Source organism: Salmo trutta, chromosome 12 (genome assembly GCF_901001165.1).
Source record: "Salmo trutta chromosome 12, fSalTru1.1, whole genome shotgun sequence".
Taxonomy (NCBI): Eukaryota; Metazoa; Chordata; class Actinopteri; order Salmoniformes; family Salmonidae; genus Salmo; species Salmo trutta.
The window spans coordinates 57,295,916-57,316,777 of record NC_042968.1 but is presented as its reverse complement, the minus strand read 5'-3'; the positions used below and the strand labels follow the sequence as shown (position 1 = coordinate 57,316,777).

At 44.6% G+C, this 20,862-nt stretch overlaps 1 protein-coding gene across 1 annotated transcript in view; it reads left to right on the top strand.

Moving 5' to 3' along the window:
* Nucleotides 1–20,394, top strand: part of LOC115203854 (microtubule-associated protein 1B) — a 57,110-nt gene extending 36,716 nt beyond the window's left edge. The window contains exons 4-7 of the mRNA XM_029768902.1: nucleotides 13,420–13,560; nucleotides 13,809–18,798; nucleotides 18,968–19,206; nucleotides 19,422–20,394. Of these exons, the coding sequence (XP_029624762.1) occupies nucleotides 13,420–13,560; nucleotides 13,809–18,798; nucleotides 18,968–19,206; nucleotides 19,422–19,577 (5,526 nt within the window). The 3' untranslated portion in view covers nucleotides 19,578–20,394. The remainder of the gene's footprint in view (nucleotides 1–13,419; nucleotides 13,561–13,808; nucleotides 18,799–18,967; nucleotides 19,207–19,421) is intronic.
* The last annotated feature ends 468 nt before the right edge of the window (nucleotides 20,395–20,862 follow it).

Here is a 20,862-nt window from a genome sequence, read left to right as displayed (position 1 = left end):
TTTGAAAAACAAATAATAGTCCCACTAAGCGCAAACCAGGGATGGTGTATCACTGCAGAATGCTGCGGTAGCCATGGTGGTTAAGTGTGCCTTGAATTCTAAATAAATCAAAGATAGTGTCCCAGCAAAGCACCCACACCATCACACCTCCTCCTCCATGCTTCACGGTGCGAACCACACATGCAGAGATCATCCGTTCACCTACTCTGCGTCTCACAAAGACACTGCGGTTGGAACCAGAATTCTCAAATTTGGACTCATCAGACCAAAGGACAGATTTCCACCCGTTTAATGTCCATTGCTCGTGTTTCATGGCCCAAGCAAGTCTTTTCTCCTTATTGGTGTCCTTTAGTAGTGGTTTATTTGCAGCAATTCGACCATGAAGGCCTGATTCACGCAGTCTCCTCTGAACAGTTGATGATTATGTGTCTGTTATTTGAACTCTGTGAAGCATTTATTTGGGCTGCATTTGGGTCTTTTACCAAATAGGGCTATCTTCTGTGTCCTTCTTAATGCGTTTGAGCCAATCAGTTGTGTTGTGACAAGGTTGTGACAAGGTTGTGACAAGGTTGTCACAACACAACTGATTGGCGCAAACGCATTAAGAAGGAAATAAATTACACAAATTAACTTTTAACAAAGCACACCTGTTAATTTAAATGCATTCCAAGCGACTACCTCATGAAGCTGGTTGAGAGAATGCCAAGAGTGTGCAAAGCTGTCATCAAGGCAAAGGGTTGCTACTTTGAGTATTTGTTTAACACTTTTTTGGTTACTACATGATTCCATATGTGTTATTTCATAATTTTGATGTCTTCACTATTATTCTACAATGTAGAAAATAGTAAAAATAAAGAGAAACCCTGGAATGAGTAGCTGTGTCCAAACATTTGACTGGTACTGACTATACAGTTTTATATATTACCCTTTATTATTTTCTCCTAACCCTACCACCCCTTCCCTAAAAGAGTAAACTAATGGACAACAACACTTAGGCATTTACTTCCAGCTTATACATAATATATACAGTGTATTCGGAAAGTATCCAGACCCCATGACTTTTTCCAAGTTTTGTTAAGTTACAGCCTTATTTTAAAATGGATCAAATAGTTTTTTTCTCTCATCAAGCTACACACAATACTCCATAATGACAAAGCAAAAACAGGTTTTTAGACATTTTTGCTAATTTAAAAACTGAAATATTACATACGTTTTTTTTCAGTACTTTGTTGAAGCACCTTTGGCAGTGATTACAGCCTCGAGTCTTCTTGGGTATGACGCTACAAGCTTAGCACAACTGTATTTGGGGAGTTTCTCCCATTCTTCTCTGCAAATCCTCTCAAGCTCTGTCGGGTTGCATGGGGAGCGTCACTGTACAGCTAGTTTCAGGTATCTCCAGAGATGTTCAGTCAGGTTCAAGTCCGGGCTCTGGCTGGGCCACTCAAAGACATTCAGAGACTTGTCCCGAAGCCAGTCCAGCGTTGTCTTGGCTGCGTGCTTAGGGTCGTTGTCCTGTTGGAAGGTGAACCTTCGCCTCAGTCTGAAGTTCTGAACGCTCTGGAGCAGGTTATCATCAAGGATCTCTCTGCACTCTGCTCCATTCATCCTTCTCTCAATCTTGACTAGTCTCCCAGTTCCTGCCACTGAAAAACATCTCCACAGCATGATGCTGCCACCACCATGCTTCACCGTAGGGATCGTGCCAGCTTTCCTCCAGATGTGACGCTTGGCATTGAGGCCAAAGAGTTCAATCTTGGTTTCGTCAGGTCAGAATATCTTGTTTCTCATGATCGGATTCCTTTAGGTGCCTTTTGGCAAAGACCAAGTTGGGCTATAATGTGCCTTTTCTTGAGGAGTGGCTTCCGTCTGGCAACTCTACCATAAAGGCCTGATTGGTGGAGTGCTGCAGAGATGGTTGTCCTTCTGGAAGGTTCCCATCTCCACAGAGGAACTCTGGAGCTCTTTCAGAGTGACCATCAGGTTCTTGGTCACCTCCCTGACTAAGGCCCTCCTTCCCCGATTGCTCAGTTTGGCCGGGCGGCCAGCTCTAGGAAGAGTCTTGGTGGTTCCAAACTTCTTCCATTTAATGGAAGAAGGCCACTGTGTTCTTGGGGACCTTCAATGCTGTAGACATTTTTTGGTACCATTCCCCTGACCTGTGCCTCGACATAATCCTGTCTCTGAGCTCTACGGACAACTCCTTTGACCTCATGGCTTAGTTTTTGCTCTGACATGCACTGTCAACTGTGGGACCTTATACAGACAGGTGTGTGCCTTTCCCAAAGCTGTATTTACCACAGGTGGACTCCAGTCAACTTGTAGACACATCTCAAGGATTATCAATGGAAACAGGCTGCACCTGAGCTGAATTTAGAGTCTCATAGCAAATAATGCAAATTATGCAAATAAGGTATTTCTGTTTTTTATTTTTAATACATTTGCAAAATTTCGAAAAACCTGTTTTCGCTTTGTCATTGTAGGGTATTGTGTGTACATTGATGAGGGAAAAACATATTTAATACATTTTACAATAAGGCTTTAACATAACACAATTTGGAAAAGGGGAAGGGGTTTGAATACTTTCCGAATGCACTGTACATTTTCTACGAACACAGTATATTTTACAATAGTTATGTTTTGTTTGTTTTTAGTCCCATCCTTCAGCTCAACTCAACTCCTCCCATCTGTCTCTGAACACCATCCCAGTTTTGATTTATATTTGCCATATATTTTTCAACTGTGCTGTGATGTTTCACAAAAGTTCTGAACCTTTCTATTCTCATAGATTCTACATATTGTACATGTAATTTTTTTCTTTCTAAGAGTATTATATTATTGATCGATTGACTATGACTTTTTAATAAAAAAGTAACACAATAAAATAACAATAACGAGGCTATATACAGGGGGTACTGGTACCGAGTCAATGTGCGTGGGTACAGGTTAGTCGAGGTAATTGTTCAGCCGTCTTATGGCTTGGGGGTAGAAGCTGTAAATCACCCAGCAGTGCTATTTGCAGAGGGGGACATAACTTGGCAGGGGGTCTGGGGGCCCTCCCATTTTGGGGGGCATCTAAAGCACATTTCCTGCATTTCTACACAATATAATATGACCCATGGCCCTTCTAGCCATCTCTATTTAGAACAACAAAAAGTAAGCAAAATTGCCCACAGTCATCAGGCTAGGTAAGAGATCATTAAATATGTTTAAGTGATTGATAAGACTAAACTAGATCCATGATAATGCACTAATTAATGTTGTGTTGCACCTTTAACCAATAGCCTAACAAATTAACAACTCTTACAAATAAAATACAAATACAACTTTTGATTTGTCTTTAAAACATCCTCTATATCAAATTTCAGCCAGACCGCCCAACCAACCCGAGCCACCTACACGCCCGACCCCCACCAGTCTAGTCAATAACTCAACTTTCACCCCAACACAACTTCCTTCCCATCTTTTTTTATGCCTCAAAGGAAAGGTTTGGAAAACACCTAAACATTAACACACAGAAACAGTACACCCTCCATATAATTCATATCATAGGCCTAATAGTACTGTAGTGTTGTTTTTACTTGCACACAATATAGCTGGGTCACCCCGTCCTGCCCCTAGGGGTCCACGGCGACGTAGCGCCACAACCTAACACACCCCACTCAGCTTTAGGATCTTAGTGAAACATTCATTATTGGTTTCAGGTGTGTTAGCAGTACAGCAGACCCCCAGGGCCAGGACTGAGCAGCCCTGCAACTAGGAATTGCCTAAATCTCCCCTGACGTGGGCATGTTTTCAATATAGACTCCTTTTGTCATACAGTATTCCATATATGACATCCAGACTTTATGAAAGTTGCACAGTATACCCTTAATCTTAAAAGAAATCTAGTGATACTGTACATAACTTGACATTTCTTCCATACATTGGGTGGATAACCAACCTTCCAATTAATTTTGTATATATATTTTTTTATTTAACCTTTATCTAACGAGGGTTTTCTTGGATAATATAATGTATAAATGTACACCAAGGTAAGTCTTTGAAAACCCGACTGAAATGGAGATAAAACTGAGTTATTACAAAGAAAGTCTTTCAACTGTGAGTTCACCAGGTTTTCCAAAACCTTTGCCAGTGAAGTCAGTTCATAAATTATAGGTTACACAGTTTCTTCTGTCTCCAGTATCAACATTTCCACGCAAACAAAAACAGGGAGAAGGGAGAATCTGTAGACATGCTGAGATTAAAGAATTGAGCCAGCCTTCAAGACCGCAACATATGCAAATATGTCCCCATTTGTGCTTTACACCTCCAGCAGAATAATACAATTTCTGAGTGCATGATATTCAGTTTCACTGGCATATAGTACATTCAATGGATGGTCTTAAACTGCAGGAATTTATGTCTGAGATTATATGAACATGACTGGGCATTCTAACATATCTGTATACATTCATCATCATCAATAGCGTCTCCCAGTGTCACGGCCGTCTGAGGAAGAAGTGGACCAAAACGCGGCGGAGTTAGGGTTCGTCATATTTAATTAAACGAACACTATGCAATTTACAAAACAACAAAAACTGACAGCCAACACAGTCCTGTCAGGTACAAGCACAATGACATGAACAATTACCCACAAACCCACAAGGCAAAGTAGGCAACTTATGTGTGACTCCCAATCAGCCACAACCCTCTACAGCTGTGCCTGATTGGAAGTCACACGGCCAAAATTAATGAAACAATAAAAAACACACAGACTCTTCTGCCACGTCCTGACCCAACTACACCCTCTACTGGTCAGGACGTGACACCCAGGTCTTCCTCAGTTTTGTTTGACATGTTTTGTGTCATCGGGAAAAACCTCTATCAACCCTTAATATAGTTTGGAAATCAACTTTAGAGGTTTGTCAGACTGCCTTAAAATAGCATCTGGCTTGTCCAGTGTTTGCTGTATAGAGAGAATAAAGTATTGTATCTGCAAAAATTCACCTCACAGACTGGTCTACCCTGGCTGCCTGACTCTGCTGAGACCCCAGTCACCATTTGATCCTACTAAAATGAGGCATGACAAAGAATTACCTTGGTGTACATTTATACATTATATTATCCAAGAATGTAATCAATGGTTCAATAATCGAAATGACCATTATTCCCAGATCCCAGACTGTAGCTTTAATCTTAAACTGCTACTGTAGGTCTACCCATCAATTCAAGATGGAACCTTGTATCATTCACTGAATATAATGCAAAGTTCACTTGAGCTCCGTACACTGGTCTTCCCTGGCTGTCTGACCCTGCTGGGACCCCTGTCACCATCTGATCCTGCTGGGACCCTTGTCACCATCTGATCCTGCTAAGACATGATGAGCATAGTGTTGTGTACTGACTGCACTAGAGGGCTGCATTCCCGCGGGACGCCTGCAGGACATGCGGGTCTCGACAGAGATCATTGCGGCGTGACTCACAAGTCCTCAACTGGCAGCTTCATTAAATAGTACCCGCAAAACACCAGTCTCAACGTCAACAGTGAAGAGACGACTCCGGGATGCTGGCCTTCTAGGCAGAGTTCCTCTGTCCAGTGTCTGTGTTCTTTTGCCCATCTTAATATTTTATTTTTATTGGCCCGTCTGAGATATTGCTTTTTCTTTGCAACTCTGCCTAGAAGGCCAGCATCCCGGAGTCGCCTCTTCACTGTTGACGTTGAGACTCCCATGATTACTCGACTATGCATGCCTCTCCCTAACGTCAATATGCCTTGTCCATTGCTGTTTTGGTTAGTATTTATTGCCTTATTTCACTGTAGAGCCTCTAGCCCTGCTCAATACGCCTTAGTGAACACTTTAATTCCATCTCCAACACATTCGGTGACATCACCTGGTTTAGATTATATTCCGAGAGACAATATCTCTTTCATCGTCACTCTATGCTCAGGTTTACACCCACTGTATTCACATCCTACCATACCTTTGTCTGTACATTATGCCTTGAATCTTTTCTACCGTGCTCAGAAATCTGTTCCTTTTACTCTGTTCTGAACGTACTAGGTGTCCAGTTCTTTTAGCCTTTAGCTGTACCCTTATCCTACTCCTCCTCTGTTCCTCTGGTGATGTGGAGGTTAACCCAGGCCCTGCAGTGCCTAGCTCCACTCCCATTCCCCTGGCGCTATCATTTGTTGACTTCTGTAACCGTAAAAGCCTTGGTTTCATTCATGTTAACATTAGAAGCTTCCTCCCTAAGTTTGTTTTATTCACTGCCCTAGCACACTCTGCCAACCCGGATGTCCTAGCTGTGTCTGAATCCTGGCTCAGGAAGACTACCAAAAACCCTGAAATTTCCATCCCTAACTATAACATTTTCCGACAAGCTAGAACTGCCAAAGGGGGCCGCTTGCTATAGGCCACCCTCTGCCATCAGCTGTGCCCTGGACACCATATGTTAACCTCTCTAGGGCAGGTGGCACCAAATCGTCCCACCTACGTAACAGCCAGTTGAATCCTGTGGCGCGATATTCAAATACCTTAGAAATGCTATTACTTCAATTTCTCAAACATGACTATTTTACAGCATTTTAAAGACAAGACTCTCGTTAATCTAACCACACTGTCCGATTTCAAAAAGGCTTTACAACGAAAGCAAAACATTAGATTATGTCAGCAGAGTACCCAGCCAGAAATAATCAGACACCCATTTTTCAAGCTAGCATATAATGTCACAAAAACCCAGAAGACAGCTAAATGCAGCACTAACCTTTGATGATCTTCATCAGATGACACACCTAGGACATTATGTTATACAATACATGCATGTTTTGTTCAATCAAGTTCATATTTATATAAAAAAACAGCTTTTTACATTAGCATGTGACGTTCAGAACTAGCATACCCCCCGCAAACTTCCAGCGAATTTACTAACAATTGACTAAATTACTCACGATAAACGTTCACAAAAAGCACGGCACATTTCGTGACAAAAGATTTCTAAATATTTCATTACCGTACTTCGAAGGATGTCAACCGCTGTTTAAAATCAATTTTTATGCAATTTTTCTCGTAAAAAAGCGATAATATTCCGACCGGGAATCTGCAATTAGGTAAACAGACGAAAAAAAATACAGCATGGGGTCGACTCGGGCACGCGCCTAAGCCCTTTGTCCTCTGATCGGCCACTTGGCAAAGGCGATAATGTGTTTCAGCCAGAGGCTGCCTCGATATCGTTCTGCTTTTTCCCGGGCTCTGAGAGCCTATGGGAGCCGTAGGAAGTGTCACGTTACAGCTAAGATCCTCAGTCTTCAATAAACAGAGGCAAGAACAACAACACCTTGTCAGACAGGCCACTTCCTGCATGAAATCTTCTCAGGTTTTTGCCTGCCATATGAGTTCTGTTATACTCACAGACACCATTCAAACAGTTTTAGAAACTTTAGGGTGTTTTCTATCCAAAGCCAATAATTATATGCATATTCTAGTTACTGGGCAGGAGTAGTAACCAGATTAAATCGGGTACGTTTTTATCCGGCCGTGTAAATACTGCCCCCTAGCCCTAACAGGTTAACTGATTGCCCCCCCATCTATCTTCAGAGCTCGTGCTGCTAGGTGACCTAAACTGGGACATGCTTAACACCCCGGCCATCATACAATCAAAGCTTGATGCCCTCAATCTCACACAAATTATCAATGAACCTACCAGGTACAACCCCAAATCTATTAACACGGACACCCTCATAGATATCATCCTAACCAACTTGCCCTCCAAATACACCTCTGCTGTTTTAAACCAAGATCTCAGCAATCACTGCCTCATTGCCTGCATCCGTAATGGGTCCGCGGTCAAACGACCAACCCTCATCACTGTCAAACGCTCCCTAAAACACTTCAGCGAGCAGGCCTTCCTAATCGACCTGGCCCGGGTATGCTGGAAGGATATTGACCTCATCCCGTCAGTAGAGGATGCCTGGTCATTCTTTAAAAGTGCCTTCCTCACCATCTTAAATTAGCATGCCCCGTTAAAAAAATGTAAAACCAGGAACAGATATAGCCTTGGTTCTCTCCAGACCTGACTGCCCTTGACCAGCGCAAAAACATCCTGTGACATTCTGTATTGGCATCGAATAACCCCCGTGATATGCAACTTTTCAGGGAAGTTAGGAACCAATATACACAGGCAGTTAGGAAAGCTAAGGCTAGATTTTTCAAGCAGAAATTTGCATCCTGTAGCACAAACTCAAAAAAGTTCTGGGACACTGTAAAGGCCATGGAGAATAAGAGCACCTCCTCCCAGCTGCCCACTGCACTGAGGCTAGGAAACACTGTCACCACCGATAAATCCACTATAATTGAGAATTTCAATAAGCATTTTTCTACGGCTGGCCATGCTTTCCACTTGGCTACCCCTACCCCGGTCAACAGCCCTGCCCTCCCCACAGCAACTCGCCCAAGCCTCCCCGATTTCTCCTTCACCCAAATCCAGACAGCTGATGTTCTGAAAGAGCTGCAAAATCTGGACCCCTACAAATCAGCCGGGCTAGACAATCTGGACCCTCTCTTTCTAAAATTATCTGCCAAAAATGTTGCAACCCCTATCACTAGCCTATTCAACCTCTTTTGTATCGTCTGAGATTCCCAAAGATTGAAAAGCTGCCATGGTCATTCCCCTCTTCAAAGGGGGAGACACTCTAGACCCAAACTGCTACAGACCTATATCTATTCTACCCTGCCTTTCTAAGGTCTTCGAAAGCCAAGTTAACAAACAGATTACCAACCATTTCGAATCCCACCGTACCTTCTCCGCTATGCAATCTGGTTTCAGAGCTGGTCATGGGTGCACCTCAGCCACACTTAAGGTCCTAAATAATATCATAACTGCCATCGATAAGAGACATTACTGTGCAGCCGTATTCATCGACCTGGCCAAGGCTTTCGACTCTGTCAATCACCACATTCTTATTGGCAGACTCAACAGCCTTGGTTTCTCAAATGATTGTCTCGCCTGGTTTACCAACTACTTCTCTGATAGAGTTCACTGTGTCAAATTAGAGGGCCTGTTGTCCGGACCTCTGGCAGTCTCTATGTGGGTGCCACATGGTTCAATTCTCGGGCCGACTCTCTTCCCTGTATACATCAATGATGTCGCTCTTGCTGCTGGTGATTCTCTGATCCACCTCTACACAGACGACACCATTCTGCAAACTTCTGGCCCTTCGTTGGACACTGTGTTAACTAACCTCCAGACGAGCTTCAATGCCATACAACTCTCCTTCTGTGGCCTCCAACTGCTCTTAAATGCAAGTAAAACTAAATGCATGCTCTTCAACCGATCACAGCCCGCACCTGCCCGCCCGTCCAGCATCACTACTCTGGACGGCACTGACTTAGAATATGTGGATAACTACAAATACCAGGTGTCTGGTTAGACTGAAAACTCTCCTTCCAGACTCACATTAAGCATCTCCAATCCAAAATGAAATCTAGATTCGGCTTCCTATTTCGCAACAAAGCATCCTTCACTCATGCTGCCAAACATACCCTCATAAAACTGACCATCCTACCGATCCTCGACTTTGGCGATGTCATTTACAAAATAGCCTCCAACACTCTACTCAACAAATTGGATGCAGTCTATCACAGTGCCATCCGTTTTGTCACCAAAGCCCCATATACTCCCCATCACTGCGACCTGTACTCTCTTGTTGGCTGGCCCTCGCTCCACTCTCGTCGCCAAACCCACTGGCTCCAGGTCATCTACAAGTCTCTGCTAGGTAAAGCCCCGCCTTACCTCAGCTCACTGGTCACCATAGCAGCACCCGCTCGTAGCATGCGCTCCAGCAGGTATTTCTCACTGGTCACCCCCAAAGCCACTTCATCCTTTGGCCGCCTTTCCTTCCAGTTCTCTGCTGCCAATGACTGGAACAAACTGCAAAAATCACTGAAGCTGAAGACTCATATCTCCCTCACTATCTTTAAGCACCAGCTGTCAGAGCAGCTCACAGATCACTGCACCTGTACATAGCCAATATGTAAACAGCCCATCCAACTACCTCATCCCCATACTGTATTTATTTATTTATCTTGCTCCTTTGCACCCCAGTATCTCTACTTGCACATTCATCTTCTGCACATTGACCATTCCAGTGTTTAATTGCTATATTGTAATTACTATGCAACCATGGCCTGTTTATTGCCTTAACTCCCTTATCCTACCTCATTTGAACTCACTGTATTTTCTGTATTTTCACTCACTTTTTATTTTATTTTTGTTTTCTTTTTTTCTACTGTATTACTGACTGTATGTTTTTGTTTAGTCCATGTGTAACTCTGTGTTGTTGTATATGTCGAACTGCTATGCTTTATCTTGGCCAGGTCGCAGTTGGAAATGAGAACTTGTTCTCAACTCGCCTACCTGGTTAAATAAAGGTGAAATAAAAAAAATCAAATAAAAAACTTCTGAAACGTGACAAAACAAAGGCTACACAACATGTCCATACAAACATCTGCTGTTAGATAGCAACTAGAGGCTAGAGTTGACCTGGCTGTGATAGCTACTCACTAGCATAGCTTATTCATTCACCTCAGTCGAGAGGGTATGAAACATTAGCTAACGTTACATGCGGGTTACAATACTAGCTCAGCACTGCGAATAAACACTAGTTTAGTTTTTTTCTGTTAAGTTAAACAGCAGTTACCTTGCCAGCTACATCAGTCAACTAAAGAGTAGCCAGTTTCTATTCCTTTTACAAGCCGGTGACCGAGCGCAGCGTGTACACTGAACTATGCTCAACTCTCCCGTGCTGGTCCAGCCAGCCTTCCAGAAGATTTGCCTTCACACAGTCCATCAGCCCGCTCTGTGGCGTCAGAGTGGTCCTAAATCCAGTCGGATAAACACCCAAAACAGCCTACCCCACCGCTGCCTTGTTTTGTATCACATTCCAATGATAAAACTGAGGAGGACAAAAATGCAATTTCAGAATGTGGGGGGTCCTGTCCGTCCGTCCGCCCCCCCCCCCCCCCCCGTCTGTCCATCCGTCCGTCCGTCCGTCCCCATCCCCAGTGAAAGTTGCAATCCTGTGAAGACTTGGGCATCGAGTGGGCATTGACATGACAAATTCACTTTGAAATGGACTATAAGGATTACACACAGACTACTTCACATACAGTACAACATGACACTTGAGGGATAGTCATACAACCCCTTTTCATTTTCCATTGCATCTGACTTTCTCATGTCTGTTTGTTTTTTAAAGCTAACAGTATTTTCCAAGCATAAGTATTGTCTCTGAGCATAAGTTTCAAGTTGTAATGTCACAAGTACAGGGAAATGCCTTTTTTGCAAACTCAAAACCCAACAATGCAATAACCAATAACAATGTATTGCTAGATAAAAACACAAGAGAATATGAATAGGAAATATGAAATACACAATAAAGTAAGTAAGTAAGTAAGTAAGTTTACATGTACAGGGATACTGGAGTGAAGGAGGTAGATATTTATTGGGGCAATGGGACTAGGCAACAGGATATAAGATAAACAGAGTAGCAGCAGCTTGTATGTGAGTATGTGTGTGGGTGTGTTGAGTAAGTATAAATGTATGTGCATATTATGTGTGAGTGAACAAATTATGGAGTGTTTGTGTGTGTGTTGGAGTGACTGTGTGTGTGTAGGACCCTGTGAGTGTGTAGAGAGACAGTGCAAAGATAAAAGGTCAATAAAGATACAAGGTAAACTCAGTCCATGTAGCTATTTTGTTAGCTATTTATCAGTCGTATTGCTTGGGGATAGAAGCTGTTCAAGAAACTGTTGGTGTCAGACTTGATGCACTGGTACCTCTTGCCATGCAGCAGCAGAGAAAATAGTCTATGGCTTGTGGTTGGAGTCTTTGACGATTTTCCGGGCCTTCTTTTCACACCACCTGATATAGAGGTCCTGGATGGCAGAGAGCTCAGCCCCAGTGATGTACTAGGCTTTCCGCACAACGCTCTGTAGCACCATGCGATCGAGGGCGGTGCTATTGCCATACCAAGCGGTGATTCAACCAGTCAATATACTCTCAATGTACAGCTGTAGAAACTTTTCAGGATTTGAGGGCCCATGCCAAACTTTTTCAAGTCTTCTTCATGAACATGTGTGTGTGTTTTGACCATTTTAAGTCTTAAGTGATTTGGACATCGAGGAACTTGAAGCTGTCTACCTGCTCCACTGCCGCCCCTTCAATGTGGATGGGGGCATGCTCGCCCCCCCCCCCCCCGTTTCCTGTAGTCCACGGTCAGCTCCTTGGTCTTGCTGACGTTGAGGGAGAGGTTGTTGCTCCGGCACCACACTGCAAGGTCACTGACCTCCTCCCTGTAGGCTAACTCATCGTTGCCGGTGATCAGGCCTACCACCTTCATGTCGTCATACGAACTTGATAATGGTTTTGGAGTCGTGCGTGGCCACACAGTTGTGGGTGAACAGTGGGGGGCCCTGTGCTAAGGGTCAACGTGGCGGAGTTGATGTTGCCTACCCTCACCACCTGGGGTCAGCCCATCAGGAAGTCCAGGATCCAGTTGCAGAGGGAGGTGTTTAGACCCAGAGTCCAAAGCTTGGTGACGAGCTTGGAAGGGACAATGGTGTTGAACGCTGAGCTGTAGTCAATGAACAGCATTCTCACATAGGTATGTATTCCTCTTATCTAAATGGGTGAGGGCAGTGTGGAGAGCATTTGAGATTGTGCCGTCTATGGATCTGTTGTGGCGGTATGCAAATTGGAGTGGGTCTAGGGTGGCTGGAATGGAGGAGTTAATGTGTGCCATAACCAGCCTCTCAAAGCACTTGATTACAGAAGTGAGTGCTACAGGATGGTATTCATTGTGGCATGAAGCCTTAGAGTTCTTAGGAACAGGAATTATTGTGGCCATCTTAAAACGTGGGGATTACAGACTAGGACAAGGAGAGGTTGAAAATTACCATGAATATGCCTGCCAGCTGTTTTGCGCATGCTCTGGGAATGCGCCCTGGAATACTGTCGGGGCCCGCGGCCTTGCGGGTGTTGACCTGATTTTAAAGACCCTTCTCACGTCAACCTCGGAGAGCGAGATCACACAATCCTCTGGGTCGGCGGTAGCCCGGGTCAACATTGTTGTTGTCAAATTTAAATGCATTTAGTTTGTCTGGTAGAAAGGCTTTGTTGGGCAGATCACGGTTGGGTCTTCCTTGCAATCCGTAATGGATTGTAGCCCCTGCCACATGCTTCGGGTGTCGGAGCCTCTGTAATATGATTCCACCTTTTTCCTATATTGTCCTTTTGCTAGTTTGACTCTGGGCCTTCTTGTATTTATTCCTGTTTTTGGCAGTAGCATAAACTATGATTGAAAAAGAGATTCATGTCACAATTGCACTGAAACTCCAATGAAACATGTTATTCTGACATGGTTGATACCTTTTTTCTGCCTAGGTTTGTCAAATGATCTCAGACACAGCCAGACACAAGCTGCTGGTGCTTTCAGGACAATGCTTTGAAAACACAGGAGAGCTGATTCTGCAGTCCGGCTCATTCTCTTTCTTCAACTTCATAGATATATTCACAGACCCCGAGGTGAGTCAAATTGAGCAAATTGTTTGCTAAACAATTACTATACAATTATAATTGTAAAGTTTGTAATACTATTCTTAATCTGCTGAAGTTTACTGACCTATCAATGAGCAACTCTCATCAATACATCAGATACAATACAATACATTTGTCATCTGTTATCTGTCATAATTGTGTTAATAAATATATTCTGTTTGATCAAACAGTCATGATTTTTATCTCAAGTCTCCAAATATCTCTCTCTTCCCCAGATTGGTGAATTGCTCATCACTATTCACCCAGCAAACAAAGCAAGCCTAACCCTCTACTGCCCTGAGCAAGGCGACTGGAAAAATTCAAACCTGGATAAACACAACCTACAAGATTTCATCAACATGAAGCTCAACTCACCCTTGATACTCCCAGAGATGGAAGGTCTCTCAGAGTTCACAGAATACCTGTCGGAGTCAGTAGAAATCCCATCGCCATTTGACATGTTGGAGCCACCAACCTCTGGTGGTTTCCTGAAGCTCTCAAAACCATGCTGCTACATTTTCCCCGGCGGCCGCGGCGACTCGGCCCTCTTTGCGGTGAACGGGTTCAACATGCTTATCAACGGGGGCTCTGACCGTAAGTCCTGCTTCTGGAAGCTGGTGAGACACCTAGACCGGGTAGACTCCATCCTCCTGACCCACATCGGGGATGACAACCTGCCTGGCATCAACAGCATGCTCCAGAGGAAGATGGCTGAGCTGGAGGAAGAGCAGTCCCATGGATCCCAAGGTACCGGCGACTGGGTGAAGAACCTCATATCCCCAGACATTGGGGTTGTGTTCTTGAACATCCCTGAGAATCTAGAGAAGCCTGCTGAAACCAACTTCAGGGTGAGGAGAAACATTGAAGAGGTGGCACAAACTCTCCATTACCTGAGCAAGCTGAATCTGAGGCCCGAGCCTCTGCAGAGGCCGGTCGGGAACACTATCGAACCCATCATTCTGTTTCAGAAGATGGGCGTGGGGAAGCTTGAGATGTATGTGCTTAACCCATCAAAGACCAGCAAGGACCTGCAGCACTTTATGAAGCAGTGGACAGGTAGTGAGAAAGACAAAGCCTCTGTTCTTCTGCCCAATGGAAAAGAATCAGAGCTCCCAATCTCTTACATGACCTCAATATCTTCATTGATCGTGTGGCACCCATCAAACCCTTCAGAGAAGATAGTGCGAGTTCTTTTCCCTGGAAATGCCACTCAGTATCACATTCTTGAAGGTTTGGAAAAACTAAAACACTTGGACTTTTTGAAGCAACCAGTTGTCACTCAGAAAGAGCTATCTTCTAACTTGGCTCCAGCCTTGAAGCAGGCAAAGTTGAAACATAAAACGGACAGCAAGGAGAGTCTGAAGTCAGTCTCAAGGCCATCACCAAGCAAAAGTTTCAAAAAGGAGTCAAAGGAGGAAGCTCCAGAGAAGGCAAAGACAGACGCAGAATCAGCTCGAGAAAAGACCCCAAAATTTGAGAAAAAAGATAAACCTTTGGTGAAAAAGGAAAAAGCGAAGGCACCGGAAAAAGAAGTGAAGGCTAAAGCAGAGCCGGCACCTGAAACTCCAGAAAAGAAGAAGCCTGAAATTAAAACAAAAGCTCTTAAGGAGAAGATTATCAAGAAAGAACCCAGGAAGTCTGTAGAAAAGAAGAATGATGAAAAGGAGGTAAAGAAAGAAGTAGCGAAGGAAGATGAGAAGCTAACATCTAAAAAGGAGGAAACACCCAAAAAGGAACAGAAGGAAGAAACACCCAAAAAGGAACAGAAGGTAAACAAAGAAGAGGTAAAGAAAGACATTTTAAAGAAAGACAAAGATTTCAGGAGAGATTCCCCAATGAAGGTAAGGAAGGAAGAGAAAAAGGAGCAAAAGAAAGAAGATCTAAAGAAAGACATAAAGAAGCCATCCAAGGATGTAAAAAATGCTTCATCTGCATTAGGTGAAGGGAAAAAACTTGCACCAAAACCAAAATCTCTGAAAAAAGATGACACTACAAAGAAAGACTTTGGAAGCCCTTTTAAGTCCAAGGGAAAGCCAAAAGTCACCAAGAAGGACACCAAAGCCATGGATGCTAAATCTGCTGCTGCAGGAGCTGCAGCTGTCACAGCAGGAGTGGTAGCCGCTGCCACTTGTGCTGCGGAGGTCCTTGAGACAGAAAGAGCCATGATGTCTTCTCCAGAGGACCTCACCAAGGACTTTGAGGAGCTTAAAGAAGAGGAGATCGTTCAGGAGGAAGAGCCGGTGGTGGTCCATAGAGAGGCCCTCCTGCACTCTAAGGAGTCTCCTGAAGCAGAAGAGTCTCTGGATGAGGGGATCACAACCACTGAGCATGAAGGAGAAAGCAGGGAGACCCCAGAGGAACAGGAGCATAAAGGCAAGTTGAGTGGCAGCAGCAGTGAGAAGTTTGAAGATGAGGGAACTGGGCTAGATTATGAAAAGAAGGGAGAGACAGAAGAGGTCCATGAGCCAATGAGAAGGGAAATGGAGAAGCATATACATGCTGAGGATAGTGAAGACAAGGACTCTGAGGACGAGGGTGCGGATGCAGACCAATATGTAAGAGATCATAACAGAAATGAAACAGAAGTACAGAAGCTGGGGCTGTCTGTGATACACCCGCACATAACATCTGAGCCTCTGTCTCCGGCTGCATCTATTCATGATGAGACCCTTCCAGCCGGCTCCGACGACGAAGTAGCCTCAGATGATGAGAACCGAGACGAGGCATACACTGCTACATCTGGCCATACCCAGTCAACTATTGAGATCTCCAGTGTGCCTACTCCAATGGATGAAATGTCCACTCCAAGGGACATTATGAGTGACGAAACCACTAACGATGAGACAGAGGATTCTCCCTCTCAGGACCTTGCCAGGTTTGGAGGAACCACATTAGGAGACTTTGAGAGGAAGAGGCTGTCTCCGCTACACGACGGCCCAGAGTCAGACCATTCAAAGAGTAATGCCACTGAAGGCAGGGACTACCACGCTTCTGCGTCCACAATATCTCCACCATCGTCACTGGAAGAGGATAAAGAGGAAGGATTCAAGTCAGACAAATTTGGTCTTGATTCAGCAAGACTCAGCTCTGCACTCTCCACTACTTCTCCTCTCATACGCTCCCCTTCAGCTCCCAAAGGAACCTTTGACTCATACCCCTCTGGATTCGCTGTACCAATTGAACTGTGCACAACGCTTTCAGGATCATCAAAGGCAGCAGCAGGGTCTTCCACCAGCCCAGATGACAAGACATTGGAAGGAACCACCTCACCTCATTCCTCCGGTCACACACCTTACTTTCAGTCTCCTGTGGATGAGAAGTCTGGCTCTTTACCACCTGCAAATGACCATGGTCCTGTAATCGTAGAGGTTACGGGTGACAAAGAGGATTCCATCAGGGTCAGCCCCGTGGATGACCCAATTCCAGACCACACCTCATCTGTAGAGAAGGTGCTCTCCCCAATGAAGAGCCCACCACCAGTAAGAGGAAAGACACACTTTGATTTAGATCAAATGTTAACAATACACTTGAGTCAAGATGAGAGGAAAAATGGAGCTAGCGACAGTAACTCAGTCTCATCCACAAACCCCTTCACAGGTTTCAAAGAGGAGAGTAAAATGTCGATCTCAGAAGGAACCACGTCTGATAAATCGGGCAGCCCTGTTGATGAGGCTGTAGCAGAGGACACGTTTTCACACATCGCCTCGGCTTCCACCACCTCACTGGCCACCAGCTCATTCCCAGAGCCTACAACAGATGACGTTTCCCCTGCTCTCCACGCAGAAGCCGGCTCCCCTCAATCAACGGAGGTGGAGGACTCCTTGTCTGTCTCTGTGGTTCAGACTCCAACCCCATTCCAGGAGGCAGAGATCTCTCCCAAGGGGGACAGCCCCAGGCCCATGTCAATCTCCCCAGACATCTCACCAAAGACGGCCAAATCAAAGACACCAGTACAGGAGCCCAAATCCCCGGAACATTCAACCATGTCATTTGGTCAGGAGTCCCCTGACCACTCATTAGCCCTGGACTTCAACAAACAGTCTCCAGAGCACACTTGTGCAGGCAGCTTGCGCGCCACGGAGAATGGGCCGACAGAGGTGGACTACAGCCCATCAGAGGACAATGATTTGAGACCCGCTGAGCAGCGCCCACCCACTATGGACAAGCCTATGCTCTTCAAAGACAATGACTCAAGTCACGCCACCTCTGTGTCCCCTTCAGATGCTTCCCAATCCACCCCCTCGACCACTACACCTTGTCAGATGAGGGAAATATCCCCTGTCTTAGCCCAGCAGATGGACAAATCCCCTGCCATCCCCTCTTCATCCTCCTATTCTTGCTTCACACAGAAAACAGAGATGTCTCTGGGAGCAGAAACTAATCCCTTCAAATGTGGAGATTCCAAATCCCCTGTCAGTCCCAAGGTTCCCTCCCCATCCTACCTTCCACTCTCCTCAAACCTCTCTGACTATCAGAAGTCTGCAGGTGGCTCCAAGGACCCAGACTCCTCCAAGAAGAGCCCTTCTTCTGGTTCCAGAACAGATGTTGACCTATGCTTGGTGACTTCCTGTGAGTACCGACACCCTAAGACAGAGCTGTCCCCCTCCTTCATAAACCCCAGTCCCCTGGAGTACTTCATGAATGAGGAGAACCCTCTGGAGGAAGAAAAGCCCCTGGCTAAGTCAGATGGAGGACCTCCACCCCCCAGCAGTAAACTACACACTAAGCAATGTGAAGAGACTCCACCAACCTCCATCAGTGAATCTGCCCCTTCCCAGACAGATTCGGATGTTCCCCCTGGGACTGAGGAGTGCCCTTCAATTACCGCAGATGCAAACATAGACTCTGAGGATGATTCTGAGACACTTCCCACTGACAGAACCCTAACGTACAGACACGCAGATCCTCCTCCCGTGCCCCCCAGGGACTCTGCTCCGTCTCCAGCCCACCCTGATGTCACCATGGTAGATCCGGAGGCCGACATGCCCCCCGCTGATGACAACAACCAGACCAAGGACAAGGACTCAAAGGGAGAGGGAGCTGAGAAAGCTAAGAAGAAGAAGCTCACCAAGACCAAGTCCTCCTCTCCGGCCAGAAAGACTGGGCTCTCAAAAGTAAAGGATTCAAAAGTAATAGCCTCTCCCAAAAAGAGTGCAGGAGAAGGGAAAGATGCCAAAAATGCAACCAATACCTCTGCGTCAAGGGGTGTGAAAAGTGCCACATCAGGTAAGACCCGGTACTCATCACTCATCTTTTCATAATTGGCCATGTGTCTAGATCCTTTGCTTCGTTTTCTGATAAAATAAGTTTAACGTTTAAGCTCTATTTGCCTCAGTATAGTTTCACATTTCTTTCATCCATGATGTACGTCGATTTTCAAACATCTCTGTCTCAGGTTCAGGTTGTGGAAAGGCAGCAGCGGCAATGCCCGTACCTAACTGCCCTCCTACATACATGGACCTGGTTTACATCCCAAACCACTGCAGCGCCAAGAATGTGGATGCAGAGTTCTTCAAATGGGTCAGGTCCTCCTACTATGTAGTTAGTGGCAATGACCAGACGGCCCAGGAGCCCAGCAAAGCTGTCCTGGACTCACTACTGGAGGGCAAAGCCATGTGGGGAAACAACATGCAGGTACAGGGAGACAGTCAAAATTTATCGGAATAACTGTGTTATAATGCCATAGTATCAGAAAGATAGATAGGTGTCATAGAGACAATAGACAATACTTAAAAAGTGTACATAGAGAATATATATATATATATTTGCTTTTTAGAGCAGAACAAAACAAAGCTCTGAGTTTTTGAAAAAATAGTATGCAAACCCTAACCCCTTTTCCCTGTTGGCAGGTGACCCTGATCCCGACTCATGACTCAGAGGTGATGAGGGAGTGGTATCAGGAGACTCATGAGAAGCAGCAGGACCTGAACATCATGGTGCTGGCCTCCAGCTCCACCGTTGTCATGCAGGACGAGTCCTTCCCCGCCTGCAAGATAGAGCTGTGAACCTGATCCTGGGCCTCGTTCCGTTCCAAATTATGCTTCTCTTCTTCCCTTCATTTCTCCCTTCACTAGAGTGTGCACTCTATTGACATTCCAAGATGCACTTTCAGAGTGAGGGGACTGATGGAGGGAAGGGGTTGTAGTAATTTAGATTGGAACAACCCTCTGGACTCTCCTGATCAAAGGATCAAGAGATCTAGTGATCAAGTGGATCATGTTGTTAGTGGTATCTTTGAGTTGGGGTGAGGATGACGTAGACATAGAGTAAAATAATGTAAACACGTAATTTAAACAAAGGCTCTTTGCCAACATTAATGAAAAATACATAGCTTGCATTACAATTATGTTTGAGTTTGAAATAACAACCGCAAATGTAATTGTCCACAATACTCAAACAAACTATCTCACACAAGTTAACATCAGCTTTGTGGATCACTTTGAATAAGGAATGATGTTATAATAATATCCGGTATGCATGAAATATATGACCTAAACCAGTATGGAGAACATGAAAAGAAGGTCCCATCGTATATATTGGTGCTCTTGACGTAAATGTATTTATTCAGAAAACTCTCTTTCCCATGAGCACCAATTATATATGTATCAAGTAACATATAGATAGAAAAATCCATGAGAATATACTTGTTCATACTGGGGGGAAAATAGGTCTGACAATAATAAAAAATAGATATGATGAAATTAATTTATCCTTAAGGTTGGGACTACAAATTTAAAAGTTAAAGATTCTTCTGGTACATGCTGACAACGTACAGTGAGGGAAAAAAGTATTTGATCCCCTGCTGATTTTGTACGTTTGCCCACTGACAAAGAAATGATCAGTCTATAATTTTAATGGTAGGTTTATTTGAACAGTGAGAGACAGAATAACAACAAAAAAATCCAGAAAAACGCATGTCAAAAATTTTATAAAATGATTTGCATTTTAATGAGGGAAATAAGTATTTGACCCCTCTGCAAAACATGACTTAGTACTTGGTGGCAAAACCCTTGTTGGCAATCCCAGAGGTCAGACGTTTCTTGTAGTTGGCCAATGGGTTTGCACACATCTCAGGAGGGATTTTGTCCCACTCCTCTTTTCAGATCTTCTCCAAGTCATTAAGGTTTCGAGGCTGACATTTGGCAACTCGAACCTTCAGCTCCCTCCACAGATTTTATATGGGATTAAGGTCTGGAGACTGGCTAGGCCACTCCAGGACCTTAATGTGCTTCTTCTTGAGCCACTCCTTTGTTGCCTTGGCCATGTGTTTTGGGTCATTATCATGCTGGA